At 40.9% G+C, this 15,000-nt stretch overlaps 2 protein-coding genes across 4 annotated transcripts in view; both read right to left on the reverse strand.

Moving 5' to 3' along the window:
- Window positions 1–5: 5 nt before the first annotated feature.
- On the reverse strand, window positions 6–2,600 carry LOC108897898 (pleckstrin homology-like domain family A member 1). Its single transcript, XM_018697703.2, has 2 exons — window positions 1,901–2,600; window positions 6–70 (listed from the first exon to the last, which is right to left on the reverse strand). Exon 1 carries the CDS (start codon window positions 2,399–2,401, stop codon window positions 1,940–1,942), a length of 462 nt encoding a protein of 153 aa, XP_018553219.1. The 5' UTR covers window positions 2,402–2,600; the 3' UTR covers window positions 6–70; window positions 1,901–1,939.
- A 1,127-nt stretch (window positions 2,601–3,727) lies between these two features.
- LOC108897899 (nucleosome assembly protein 1-like 1) overlaps window positions 3,728–15,000 on the reverse strand; it is a 24,412-nt gene continuing 13,139 nt past the window's right edge. The window contains exons 5-16 of one of the 3 annotated variants that reach the window (XM_018697706.2): window positions 14,821–14,962; window positions 12,707–12,799; window positions 12,266–12,394; window positions 11,951–12,022; window positions 11,720–11,859; window positions 11,144–11,289; window positions 10,977–10,996; window positions 9,918–10,040; window positions 9,662–9,694; window positions 9,469–9,519; window positions 8,328–8,364; window positions 3,728–5,609 (exon numbers count right to left, since the gene is read on the reverse strand). In XM_018697706.2, the coding sequence (XP_018553222.1) occupies window positions 8,359–8,364; window positions 9,469–9,519; window positions 9,662–9,694; window positions 9,918–10,040; window positions 10,977–10,996; window positions 11,144–11,289; window positions 11,720–11,859; window positions 11,951–12,022; window positions 12,266–12,394; window positions 12,707–12,799; window positions 14,821–14,962 (955 nt within the window). In that variant the 3' untranslated portion in view covers window positions 3,728–5,609; window positions 8,328–8,358. The remainder of the gene's footprint in view (window positions 5,610–8,327; window positions 8,365–9,468; window positions 9,520–9,661; window positions 9,695–9,917; window positions 10,041–10,976; window positions 10,997–11,143; window positions 11,290–11,719; window positions 11,860–11,950; window positions 12,023–12,265; window positions 12,395–12,706; window positions 12,800–14,820; window positions 14,963–15,000) is intronic. The other 2 variants (XM_018697705.2, XM_018697704.2) reach the window with 2 other exon arrangements.

Raw genomic sequence — 15,000 nt, forward strand, 5'->3', positions numbered from 1 at the left:
CGATGGTGAAACGGCAGGGGGAGGTGCAGCCCGGGTCGATATTCATCCTCCAGCTGAGTGTCCAATTAACCTGTGGATGCAATCAATTAGACAGACTGCAGACTGGTGGTGCCTGACACAGGAGGCAAAGGAAATCTTAAGTCCTTTGAAACATGGGCTTAATATAACACGACCTAAGGGTGCTTATTTCAACAGTCTGGATCTCATGATTGGATGCCACCTCACTGACATTATAGAAAAGCTATTTTCCCTCACTAACTGAAGATACGTTCATTTTCTACATTATAGAAAGAGACGTTTAGTGTTCAGTATGAGTCACGAGTCCAACAGTTCCTCAACAGGAAGTTTTGGTCACACACCAACAAAAATTATTTATTCAGCTATAAATATTTCCAAAAAGCCTATCACAATGCCTTCTCTACAAAGGAATAAAATTCAGGTTGGAAATGGCAAATTCTTCATTCATTTATGAGATTTTTCTGCTTAACAAGTGTAATTAAAATAATAATAATAATAATAATAATAATAATAAATAAGATAGAAAATACACTCATACAATGAGTGTAAAATACTGGAATCAGCCTAAAGAGACCCACCAATGCTGAATGTGAACTAACCCAATGTTGTTAAAATCTCAGAATAATGTCAGACATGACCTCAGACCTCAATTCTCCTGATCTGGAGGACAAATATTACTCAATATTACTCAAGTTTAAGATATTGATAGTTATTTGTTCACTAAAATAGCTTTTAATCAAGTTTTTAAACAAAGCTAACCTAAAAAGGCGGCTTTGGTCAGTAACATTTCTTATGGTAATATTACAGGGATATTAAAGGCGGTGTGGAGTCAGGTTACAGTGTCTCTCATCATATCAAAGCGTTTGCTTGGACAGGCTGTGGCAAGTTACTGTATAACACACGTCACATCAGAGGAGCGTTCAGGACCAGTGTTTACACTGTGTCTGGTATAATGTATTAAAACGACTAAATAATCAAATGTGATCACAGAGTTTCCGGATGTTTGCTCCACTCATGGTTTGTTGGGCTGAAACCACTTTGTGACAACAATCACCATGTGCCTCAGAGAACCACGTGTGTGGAATCTGTTGTCAAACCAAACGCTGGAGCAGCTCGTCTCACTGAACACAGAGGGGAGAGGGATGAGCGGCTGGAGTGTGTGGTTGGACTGTAAAGCTGGTGTGACACTTAAAGCGGAGACTGCACTTGAAGAGTGCGTGTGTGTGTGAATACACTGAACACCATCAGGGATTCACATGACCGCCTTTGATATTTACGCATAATCTGTGCGTCTTTACGCTTAATCACTGACTTATTAAACAACTTTAACACAACGAAACTGAACATATTCCAACACTGATTCATTCCTTTGAATCTAATGTTAAATAGACTGAAAAAACACACAGCCGAGACTTATTTCCAGCACTGATATTACATTGAAATAATTAGGCTACGTGCGTAAATGTAAATCTATTACCGCCGCGCGTAAAGCCAACTGTTTTGGACATAGAGGACCCCCCCCCCACCTCCCCTGTATGACATATCAGACCTGCCTGGAATGTACATCCACCACATTTCCCTGCGGATGTTTTCACCTCCATGAAAGGAACGTATGGACAGGCCTACAGCGTGGGCTCGCAAACTTTTCTTTACGCCAACAGAAATCCACATTTTGTTCGACTGTGTCCCTGATGTGTGAGGGTTTGATCTGTGAGGGAGGACCGTAACCTATGATGAAAACAGATGTCCTCACTCATGGTATAAATATCCAAGGAATAAACCGAAACTGGTCCTTAATTTGCAAGGGGATCCCCAGGTGGTCCCTGGACCTGGGGAGCCCCCACCCCCTCCCTCTTTCTCGCTTTCTTTTAAGCTGTCTTACCGCTGATGGCGCACCAATGTCCGCGGGACTCGCCGCAGGTCACGCAACGTTCGGCGAGCTGCGGACCGTCTTCTGGCCGGGCATCTGCACGACGAGCAGCTGCTGCTTCTGCCGGGTGGACTTGACGGCCAGGATCGCCTGCCGGTTCTTATACTGGACCATCTGCAAGGTGATCTCTGCGTTCCAGCCCTCGTCCTGCGGGCACCTGAAGTCGATCTCCTTCCCCTCCGTCATGACCACCGTGAAGTAGACGTACTTGCCTTTCCGTTCCACGCAGTCCACCGTCTTCATGTTGGCGAAGTGCAGCTCCTTGACTTTGCCCGTGTCCCCGCCGCCGTGGTGCGGCTGATGGTGTTGCGGGTGGTCGTGCTGCTTGGGCGGCAGCAGCAGCACGCCGTCCTCGGTCAGGACGCAGTGCTTCTTCTTCCAGAGCTGCAGCAGCCCGTCGCTCCGCTTCTCCAGCAGACCCTCCTTGAACACCTTCCTTCCGTTTTCCAGCATCTTCACCTGGGAGCTTCAGGCTTCCACCCTCCTGACTGCTTGACTAGACTGACTGACCGACGGACGGACAGATGGACCGCTGTCTATCCCGGAGCAGCTGAAGGCATGAGATGCTGCTGTGACTGCGGTGGTGAGTGCTGTCGGTTGTAGTGAGGAGGCTGCCTGCCTGCCTGTCTGACTGTCTGGCTGCTGGTCACAGTGTGTGAGGGGGGTTTGGGGGCGGGAGGGGTCTGGAGAGGTGCACCGCCCCCCTGAGAAGCACCAGCTCCCGAGAGAAAGAAAACTATCACAGCCTACTAACAAGAATTTTTCATTTTGACAGTAACTTCATCGCTTTGAATTTTTGATTTCACATTTTTAAAGTAGGCTACATTCATAATGCTGTGATAATACTATCCAGTTAGACGACTACAGTCCCAAATATATCTCTTAACACCACAGTGTTTAAAGTTCCTACATTAAAGAGTTTTTGAAGATATTTGGATCATACAGCTGTTCAAACAAGTGAGTTGGAAAAATATGGTGAGGACCTGCTGAAAATGTGGGTATCACTGTGTTACAGTGTGGTGTTGATGGGGATCACTCACACTACAAGGGAAAAAAAAACAGTAAGTGGACAAAGTAAGTTTGATCAAATTATGTACACTTTATATCTGGATTTACACACACACACACACACGCATACATACATGAATATGTAACATCTGGATATACAAAACATGATAAATTGTTATGGATTAAATTCAACCTGCTCAACCCTTACTAACTACATTATAATGACATGTAGTTGTAATAACAATCATAATTTAATGTTGTGTACTAGACTGAAAATAGGCATTCAATTCAGTAATCCCTTTTATTTTTGATTCTTGATATTTGTCTTCTTTGCTAAATATAGTAAGTAAAAAATTCAAATTCTTACAGCACTGATATCAGATTACTCTGTATTTATTAACCAACATTTTTAATTTGCCCTCATCCTAAATGCACTGACATCCTAATTAGGAGTTTAAACCTGTGAACACAAATCTTTTTCACAGTAGTTTATCTGATGTTTTAGTGGTTTTAAATGTGGTCATATTTAATTTCATTGTAAACCACATTCCCCATGGAATATTTGTATTTGTCAAGTGTTCCAGTGTTGCACAATCTCACAGCAATGGCGCCCTCTGCTGGCTAAAGTCTTTCTATAAAACTATTTATGCAAATTACTTTTCCAAAGATCTGCATCTTGTAGTGACCAATAGAATAAAATAAAATAAAAATAATAAAAAAATCTCAAGAAAAACATATGATCAAAGAATACATCAAGTCAGCCATATCAGACATGTTTAACCAATTTATTCATGAACATACACGTACAGTTATTGAGTACATTAGTATTTTTGTAGCATAGCATTTTGCCTTGACAACAGCTGCTCAGAGGGACCCTACAGAACCCGGTCACATCCTTTCCCAATGAACATGATTTGAATACTCCCTGCAGAATAAGAAGTACCCTGGCTCTCCACAGTGGACACAATGCTGCCCAACACAACCAACACTTGGCTGTTTTCACAACTAAAAAGGCATAAAGAATGGACTGGGAAGGAGGCAGGCTACAGTTTCTTCTTGGTCCCCCCTCCTGGCTTTAAATATTGCTCTGACATGCTTCTCTGTGGCCTTCTGGGTAACATAGGAAGGTGGGCTGGGGGATGGGGAGGGTGGTGGGTCATTGGCCACACAATGGCCTTATCACGCTTCCCCTCTTTCTTTCACAGTGATAAAAATGAACTAAGACCTCAGGGGCTAGGCTGAGGTCCATGAGAGTCACCTGACCAGTCACAAATTGGCGACACGAGGTAAATGTCCTAAACTTAAGGGAGGGTTTGGTGAACCTGACATGTCGACATGCCGACACTTCAAAACCTGGTTTGGCCGTTTCCTCGTCATCCCCTGTGCTACATCTGCCCAACCCTGTTCCTCTCTGACATGTGCCTCCAACTGGTAAGAAAGTTAACGCACTTGAGAGCCAGATAGCACAAGTTGAACCCTCCACAGAGTGGGATTACAGCACCATCCCTGTGCCCCTTTAGGCAATGGGCGTCAAAGTGCTGCTCACAAGGAATACTCAGACAGATAACCGATGACAGGACGTCACTGGTACACCATACACTGGTACGAAGTGCGATAGAAATGACAACCACGCCACTGCGAGCCTACAAGGAGCCTGAAGCACTGGATTACTGGGACTAAGAGGCCTGAAATAGCAATCCTGCCAAACCGCCTCGTGCCCTTCATCTAAAGAATTCTCTGGAATGTTCAAGAGACTCGACCAGGCTGTACCGAGCCCTGGGAGCAACTGATTATGTGACATAGAAGTCAAAACAAACTCCATTTTTGTTTAATGTAGGTGAGTCCATCCAGTTAATGAGAAGTGGGCTCCTTTTTAGAGAGGTACACCGATGGTGCCAGCCAGTCTGCTTACTGGAATGTATCGAGAGTGGAAAGTAGTCGAGCACAAATGGCACAGGAAGTGGCCAGAAACACCAACTCCAGATCCCATGCTCAGCAAGATTAGATAAACTGGAATGGACACCCGGCTGCCGGTCACCCATCTGTCCTCCATCTCTAGAGCTGGAAATGCTACAGTGCTTTTACAAGTGCTAAAGGCCCTGCTAAGAATAATAAAAGATTCACCTGGGACAACCAGAACTTACCAACCTGGAACTTTGGTAGGAGAAAGAGTAGGAATGGGGGGAGGGGGGTGTTAATAAATTGACGTCGCCGTGATGCAGTCTAAACCATAGCTGTTGTCTAAGAGCAAATACAACAAAAGACTTCACAAGAACCCAAACTAGTTTAGCAGTGAAGAAACAAGTTCATGCTTTTTGAGGGAGATTTTTTTTCCTGTATTCTAACTATTTTACAGAGAAGGAGGAAGAGAAGGAAAAAACAGGTCTAGTAAAATACTATGTATATTGAGCCACACAGCTCCCAGTATATTACCATGAGTTTTTGTAACAAAAATCTTGAAACCTTTTTTTCTTCAAATTCTCTACCAAGAAAAATACAAAACATTATAAGGCGGTAAGTAACTATTTTTTTTAAATCTTTTTTTCTTTTTTAACTTTTTTAATTTGAGAAGCCGTTACAGTGCAGTTGATCCTCAAGGCAGCCAGGCCAGGCTTCACTGCTGCTTGCACTCAGCTGGGGGGGCTGCATCCTTCTGCAAGACATCACAGGGACGGGGGTGTGGATTTGTTAAGACAACAGTCACTCCAAACAGAGACATGAACACATCTCTGTCATACTAAAATCTGATCTACACACAGCCAAGCCACTTCAAGACATAGAACATCCAACAAGCTTCTAAATAATCTAAATACAGCAAAGTTTCATGTTCTTGCTGTTTTGACGCAGCTAAGAAAAAGACAAACTACAGATATGAACGTGATGACTGACACATTCACACTGGACAGACTGTGATAACTGTGGTTTGTCACAGTAGTAGTAGAACTACAGAGGTATTTTGGATCATTTGGATTATCATCCATGTTAGTGACCCATGACCAGGTGAAAAGACTGAGCAGGTAAGCAAGGCACGCCCATGGCTTAAAGATTAAGACGCCAACCATGAAATGCCATGTTCCCCAGGTCTGATCCCTCTGGGACCTTTGTTCCATCTCTGTTACTTTTCAGCATCTCTCCACTGTTGCTATTTACTAAGGCAGACAATGTCCCCAAAAATAATGACTATAATGCCATATTCCCCAGGATGTATATATATTTTTGGCATTTTTGCCTCTTTTGATAGCAGTAGTAGAGATACAAACAGGGAATATAGGGAGAGAAGAGTGTGCCATGCAACAGGGGTCCAACAGCCAGAGGTTCTTAAAATACTAAGTAGAAAAAAAACAGGGGAACTGGTACATAGAAGAGGGAATAGCACCGTCTTAGGTTGGATTGAAACCCAGGACAGTGAGTTAGTATCAACATTGAGGCCAATGAGCCACCAGGGTGCTCCTACTGTGACTATGTTAAGACCTAGAGGTAAGCAGTTGAAACGCTGCATACAAACTAAGGGGGACATTGATGTCATATGGGGCTTTGTGCTTGTGCTCAACCTGGAATTTTTATAGTTCAGACATCTTTTTGCAGCAGGACCCTAGAGGGAGGTATTTTCTTGTTTTATTTTCCTCCCTGCGTTCTTGTGGATAGCCCACTTTTCTTGCAGTGTAATCGTAATGCTGGGTTTTAAGGCGCACAAGAAGCAACAACACTTGCAGTAAGTTGAGAAATGTATACAATAGACCCCAACCAACACTGGATTTTTTGAGGTAGATACTAATATTTGTCACCTTAAAGAAACCATTACTGATCATCAGCCAATACAAGGTTTCAACAAAGAAACAATTCGCCAGTGGCAAGAAATAACTTGTCAGCTCTCTCTTGGACATGGTGAGTTAGTCATTATACATTATATTGGCTGACATATACACCAGTACAGATCCATCTGTGATAAGCTAAAGTCCACTGATAATAAAGGCTGGCCAGTATATTGGATGCACTCTGCACATCAGGCGACAGTACAAACCAGATTTAGGTATTTCATCAGCACATGTGGCTGATTACTTACTGCACTGCATTATCTTCACTGCCAATTATTTTTTTCAAGTTTGCTTACAGAAAACATATTATTGGGTATAGATATAAAATGGGGCTATAGTATCTGCTTTTATGGAGTTCTTTGAAGAGAAAATGCATAAGAAGGAAATAACAGCATATTCGGAAAAGATGTCTGCCAAAGGTGCTTATTTTTGTTGATGCTACAGGATAATAAATATAAATACTTCAATAACCTCAATTAACTGCTAAAAACAAAGGAAAGACTTCACTATGTGTGAGATTTAAAAAAAGTGCACAGAAAGATAAGTAAGACCCCATCATGCTTGAGGTCGGGTGTCCTTCCAGCAGACATTAAACACCTCTCGAGGTGATGGCACACTGCAGCTGTTCAGGCTGCTCTTGATGGCCTGATGCCATGCTGACTGTACAAGGTCATTTTAGCCATTGTGCAATACACTTGGCCTTTACTGAACTCTTGAAATTCGAGTGTAAAAATGATGCGCTTTATGTGAAAAGATTTTACATATACCACTGAATTTTCATCGTAGCGCCATATCTGTGCAGAATGTAGCATCTGTTGAAAGACTTATCTAAACATTTACTGTTTTTTTTCTTATTTTCATCTGCTGCAAGTAATCACATTTCTCATTAAAACAATAGAAAACAGGCTGTTATTGCTGGAAATGATGGCACCCTCAGAGGTGTAAGAAAAAAAAAACTGTTGGCATTTCTTGTATTTTGGAAATATGCCAACTATCAGTTAGGCCTTATTTCAAACAAATGGCTCTGCATTGCCATTATTCCAGCATTAAAAACATATCTATAGAGAAAAGGTAGCTGAACAGAACCAATGCGTACAAGAGGGGAAGTAAAACCATGAACAAATGGACCAATGATGTTTCAATGGGCATTAAAACAAACATCCACAAATAAAGCACAGAATTTATGGCAGACAATCTTCATCCTGACAAAAACTCAAAACTAGTCTGCATTTGTGGATGGGACAAGTTCAACATGGTGGAGAAAAAAAGAAAAGGGAGGGCTGGACTATCTTCAACATACAGAAATGATACAGGTGCAAATGCAGAGCTCACTATGGGTTAAACTTCAAAAAACCAACAACAAACCAGTGGGTTAGTAAATCAGGAAGGTGCAGCACGGCGGCAGAGGAGGAGAGGGTGTTCATGTGTGGGGTGGGGGGTGCAGGGACGATGGAAAAACAGGAGGAAAAGGAAAGTCAAAACCAAAACTGAAGGAGATGGGAGTGAAGGGTGGGGGTGTGATGGTAGTAAGCTGACAATTCACAAGCTTTACCTACCAGGATAGGGTTATTTTTCTACTGTCACCACTTAAACCTAGTGAGGAAAAATTTAAAAAGTAGCTGACAAAAGATGCCAAAGTGACCGGAGATGAAGAAACATTAATGAATAGGAGAAAAACAAAAAAGCAAAACTAGCAGAATACAGAATGTCAAAGACGTTTTTTTGTTTAGCAAAGAAGAAGCAGAGGTCATGCTGGTTTATATTATGTAGTGTCAAACTTACAAGCTGGAGGAAAAAAAAAAACTAAAACAAAAACAAAACCAAAAAAAAAAAACAAAAAACAAAAAACACTAAACTCTTTTGTTCTGTACACTCTGCTTATTCATAGTTTTTCAGGTAAATTACCTTCATCAAGAAAGCAGTGCTGCAGAAAATCAGTGAATAAACAGAGCCTACAGGAGAGGACCTGTTATTTATTTGTCTCAGTGGTATTACAGTAAGCCTCTGCAGGTTTGTACTTCATTGTGTGTGTTTCTACTCAAACCAGCTACTCTTTTATAATATATTCATGGTGCCACAGTTTTCTACTCAAATGAATATCTGGATGAGGCAAGAATGTTAATATCAGAGTGTTCATGTATACTGGTGTCCTCATACTGGATATGTGTGTTGCTTAAGGATAAGATTCAGGTTTTAGTAACAACATGCAACAGTCAGACTTCACTGACTGGTGAAAAGTGATGTTTAAAATACAGGTTCAAGACCTGGTTAAAACAATGGTGAAAAAAGGAAGTGTTTTTTTTCTGTCTTAGTCTGGAAGCCAAATTAAGATCACAACAAAATAAAAGCTGAAGCAAACCAAAAGCTGGTGTAAAATGAGATGCATTTGACAGTATGTATTCTGTATGTTGAGATCTGACAAGTCAAATTAAATCAGCTGTTCTCCACCTGCAGCCCAGGACACCCAGAGGGCACTAAATGGTGTACTGCAAAAGGTTTCTCATCATAAAACAACAAAAGATTTGCTCATGAACTTAAAAGGTTCTAAGAGATCACTGCGGCTACCCATGGCCTCCAGTAAGAGCTGGAAAGAGCATCCTGAGCCAACAAAGTTGAGAACAGCTGAGTAAGGTCTTTCTCAGGACACCAGAGATCTTTAGAGGGAGGGTGTATGTGTGCTGGGAGGGGTGATCTCACCTTGGGATCATAGTCGGGGTCGTTCTCCTCATCAGCCTCCTCCTCACCTTCCTGAACACACAGCACAACAGCTTCAGTCTACTGGGTTCCCTCAGCACAACCACAATCAACAGTTATCCATGTCTACCATAACACTAGAACCATACATTGTGGTCAGTCGTTTTCACAAAATAACTGCCCTAAATAACCTTACCTCATCGTCAGCCTCCTCTCCCTCTTCATCGTACTGGAAAACACAAACATGAGGATTAGCTAGAAAATATATATAAGTCCTGTTCAACCTGACGTCATTTAAATAAAGAATACCAAACTGCCAGAGAATCTTGCATTAAAACAGCTGACAATTATCTTACTTACTAAAGATGAGTGTACAGTCTAGTATGGTCTAGTTTAAAGAAAGTTAAGCCAAACTAAAGAGGCCAAAGTTGAAATTAGTTTGTAATACTCACGTCATCATCATCATCCTCAATGGCCTCTCCTGTAAAGTAGAGCACAGCCCGAGGTACGATACGCTCACGGATGAAGTGGCCAATTTCAAAGTCAGCAGCCAGAACTGCCTCAGAGTCCTCGTCCTGGAAGAAAAGAAGACAGCAGACATTAAAGTCATGCATTTATTGTATTATTCTTTACAGCTACACGCTGTGGGATTTTCATATAGAGCAACAAAGGCTGAACTTAAAATGTCTGTTCTGATTCAGCAGTTCAATACAACTATTAGTAGTCAGTGAGCATTTTGATTGATGAATGAGCTTCCTGTACTTTCACACAAGCATTTCCAAACAGTCTCTGCTTTTAAAAGGTGCAGTCACACAACAAAAAATACATTTTCATCAAGGTTTAATTCTCCATAAGATTTTATTTTATTGCACTGAAATAACCCAAATCCTGTGGCTGTGATTTATCTCAGAACCTCTGGTTTGTAAGATGGATTCTCTCTAAGGTGCTTAAAGTGAGACTTCCAAGTTCATGACAGCTTGTTTTGAAGGCAAAACTAAACCTACACTGATTGGAACTTCTCTGAGACCAATCCAGACAATAAAACACACAGCCTTGATTTTTATCTTTCTATGTCGCTCTGTCAACAATGACACAACACAATTAAGAAAAGATGATGATTTGACTGTGTGCTCTGAAAGATGGTAATCATTCTTGTAATTCTAATCTAGTTAAGTCACTGAAATCAAATTTCAGAGGGTGGAAAACAAGAAGTCAGACAAAATATGATGTTAGATATGGTTTTAGATTAGTGCTGATGAGACAAAGTGTAGCACAGATCAGTCATGCCGGTAAAAATAAATATGCTGTGTGCAATTTGGGGACATCACACCAGAAGTAAAAATCTAAAGTGCTACAAACCTTGGGGGGGGGCAGTAATGTTATCTAATGAAATCACTAGTGTTAACAAGAATCATCCATCTCATAGATAGAGTACAAACATCCTCCAAATGCCAGTTAAGACAATTATGAAATGCATTAATGCATTAAGTAGAGAAAATACAATGACTTACCAACTCTCCATTTTCTGGGACTGTAGAGAATAGGAGAAAAGATAAATTTGGTTTAAATATACAGTTGTTACTGTAAAGGTGGCACAAACATCTAACTGATCATTTTATCAAATGCAATATCAAACTAGTTAAGCAAAACCCTCATGTTTCTACCCCATCATTCTTACCCTCTGGTGGGGCGAAAAAGTTGAAGAAGGAGTCGTTGGGGACCGTTTTGGTGACTGTCCTGACCGTGCCACGGCCCTTGTGCTTCTGTTTCTTCTTAATTGTTTTCAACGTGACGTTCTTGCCCTTTGTCCAGTCAATCGTGCAACTGTGGTGAAACACGAGGAGGAGGCAGCAGGTGAGAGCAAGGTCAGTATCCAATCTTTTAAATGTCAAATCTAAATGACATCTTGGATTTATTTTAGGAATGTAACTGGTGAGGTCACCCGTATCCACTTAGAAATGATTTAGAGAGAAAAGAGGTATACAGATAATGGTGAGAGAAAATGTTTGGCACAGGTCGTGTTGGGGGTGGTTTTACTAAATAACAAGCCATGAGTAAAGATGAGGCTGACATTATACACATACAATAAACTTTAAAAGTGTGACATCAAATAATACTCCTGAAGGTTTGATTTACTTCGATTCAAACTAAAGACCACTGCAACCAGGGAAACTCTACACAATATCACAACACAAACGACTTTGAATTATCACTAAACACCAAACTGAACAATAAATCAAGGCACTGCACTCACCCTGTGCAGCACATGATCTCTGGTCCGTCGAAAGAGAATGGGTCGTTCTCATCGGGCTCTGACCTCATCTTGTAGGTTTTTGTCAACACTGTGTTTGTGAAGAAGTCATTGGCCTCGAAGTGGAACTCTAACGTGAAGCTCTGACAAATACCAAAAGAGATCATGATTAAATGACATTTCATTTTTTTAAATTAACAGACTGATCATGTCCACAAGTGCCAGCTGACTCACCATGGGCTGTCCTGGATCTGAGAATTTTACTTTAATATCTTGTAAATGTTTAAGGATGGGTTCATCATGTTCCTGAGGAAGAAAGACAGGACCACAACATTAGATCATCTAGAATACCAAGAGGCAGAATGTATTTCTGTCTTAACTTGTGGCTGGGTATATGCCACATATTTGTTATAATCCACCTTGAAAACCCCCCTGCTCTGTACACCTTGGCCAGCAGATGGAAGCAAACCCTGATTTTTTTCACTGTAAGCAAATACTGTCTGTGACCCATTTTCTCTGCTTCTCCAGGAGCAGTCTGGATGAACCTACCTGCAGCATGTCACTGAGCAGGTCCACATTTTTGAAAACCGTTAACCAGAACTCAGGGATGCCTTTGGGGTCTTCCTTCTCTTCGTCCTTCTTCTCTTCCTCTAACTTGGCCTTCTCCTTCATTTCATCCTGAATGAGGGAGACATTTTCTCTTCAAAATAAGGCTTGCTCAACCATTTTCTCATTTCACATATTTTACTATAGAAGTTTAAGCTTTTCACCACCTACACCCACAATGACAACACACAGCACTGGGGACTAGATGATGAAAAAATAGAAGAGAACTAGCTTGCAATTACAGTTGCAATAGATCACTACACTGATTTCATCGACAAATGAGTATATAAGATACATGCATGAAATGAAAGCAACAGAAATAAAAGAAAGGTAGACAGCTAAGTGGTCAGACAGGAAGCATGCAGGTGTATACGTCACCTGTACCTGCTTACTTACTGTCAGCTCTTCCTCCTCATCTGCTTTCCATTCACATTCCTCATCTGTGGGTTCATAAGCTGCTTTCACTATGTCACTTCTCTGTGAACAGAATAGAATAAAGTTAACATTTGTACATGTGGCTCTGAAGTAACATATATTATCCATTACTTATGTGTTCATGTGAAAATTATCAAACCCCAAACACAAAGAAAATAAGGTCATTTATTAAAACAAGTGTGAACTGATTCAGTGTTTGTCCTTGTATTTTCACTGAAGGAGCTCGAAACGACAACACTGGCCTTTCTTGGTAAAGTAGCTGCTTCCATCCTTGGTTTGTTTACATGACAAAACACACACCTGAAAAGCTGCACTAGGGAAATAGGAAACATGAAGGCTAACCATCTATAAAATGGCTCCCAACAACAAAATGATGGTGATCAAGGTCAAGCACAGGATCAACCTTACTTGATGAGTCACGTCTTACCATGTTTTGAACATCTAGTCTACAAGACTGAACATTGTCAATTCTGCTGAGTCATGTGCAATTAAGAAGTATAAAAACTCCATCTTTAACTAGTGTATCTACTGGAAGTGTCAGGTTTCCCTTAAAGGCTTTTTATTTTTTACATTTCCAGACCAATGACACAGCATTTACTTTATTTATTGTGCCTATAGGATGTGATGTGCAGCGGCTGTTTTGACTGAATGTACAGCAGTACAGATCAGCCCACTCAAAGCTACAGATGCTGAGAGAGAATGCATCACACATTATGTATGACAATGAATTTATCAAGTGCCTCATGTTTTCTTGTCCAGTTACTCTTGACATTGATATACTCTTAATACTCTGAACACTGATGCATATTAACAAAAATATATATGTCAAAGGTAATTATTTTAATGAAACCAAACTGTAGTGTTTTGGCTTTAGTTCATGTTTTTGGGTAATCCACTACATACAGTGTAGATCCTAAGTGTTTGGACAGTTAACCATCTTTTGTTCTTCAGGCTCTGTGCTCTAAAAAAGCAGGTGCACACAGAAAGACAGTCAAGACAAGACTTTAGGGATGCACTGATACCACATTTTTTCAATCCAATTACAAGTACAAGTACTTACATTTGAGTACTAGCCGATACTGAGTACCAATAGGAGTACTTATTAATGCCATTACACTTTGTACATTTACTTGAAAACGTGTTTTATTTTCATCAGATATTGTTTCATTCTCTGGCTGTAAGAAATTGCTGTGACTGACCCTAACCCTCTTTGAACTCGGCATCATGTTGGTTTTTTAGATGTTTTATCAGGTTGCTTGTGTTGAAAGTACTTGCTTTCGTCCCTCCTCTTGACAATTTAGCAGAGCATAATTTTCAGTCTGCTTTACTTTTGTCATCATCATCCACTTTGAAATACCTCCACACTGCTGACATTGCTCCTCCTCGCTCTCAATTAGCCCCTGACCGCCCAACTGACTGTCACGCTGCCATAAAGTGGTATCGGGACACTTATGAATACGAGTACGAGTACAGGAACAGGGTATTGGACAGATACTCGATGCTGGTAACGGTGCATCCCTACAAGACTTCATGACCATAACCCCTCTGCGGACTCACCACAAGATGCAAACCTCTGGTAAGCCCCAGAAACAGAGAGACCAGGTCTTAGTTCACAAAAACATACAAAGAGAGGAGTTCTGGATCAAAGTGCTATGGACTGATGAAACAACAATGAATCTCTGTCACATGGACAGAAGATACAAAGCTTCTGGTGATGTATATGGGTCACAGACTTCAGGCAGTTGCTGACTGCAAAGGATTTCCACTAAATATTAAATGATTTTGTTTTGACTTCATGTGCATCTGTCAAATTACTTTTGAACATGCGTTAAAAGGGCTTTATCTACCAGAGTTCTCATTACATTGTGTAAACCTAGATGTAGTGACAATTATTTTATTTCTAACTGAATGTGCTAAAACATGGAGCCTGAAGAACAAGAACTGTCCAAATACAGTGTGGACTGTTCAGACAAAAAACAACAGGCTTAAGTGACATACATAAACATAACACAGCTGCAAAAATACAGTGTCAATAGGATATAGAATGTGTACAAATAACATACTTTGTCAAAAAGGGGCTGGTAGAGGGCTGCGTACTTTCTCTCCAGTTCATGTACTTCTTCATAGAACTTGGCCTCAATGTGGGCACATTTGACCTGCAGGTTCTTCAGGGCGTTTACACGTCTCTTTACAACCTTTGGTAAACTGTGGAGTGAGACATGAACAGGGAATAATATGAGCAC

The sequence above is a fragment of the Lates calcarifer genome, unplaced genomic scaffold, assembly GCF_001640805.2.
Source record: "Lates calcarifer isolate ASB-BC8 unplaced genomic scaffold, TLL_Latcal_v3 _unitig_426_quiver_1717, whole genome shotgun sequence".
Taxonomy (NCBI): Eukaryota; Metazoa; Chordata; class Actinopteri; family Centropomidae; genus Lates; species Lates calcarifer.

Coding starts and splice junctions, on each gene's coding strand:
- LOC108897898 (XM_018697703.2), bottom strand. CDS start 2,401: ATGCTGGAAAACGGAAGGAAGGTGTTCAAGGAGGGTCTGCTGGAGAAG.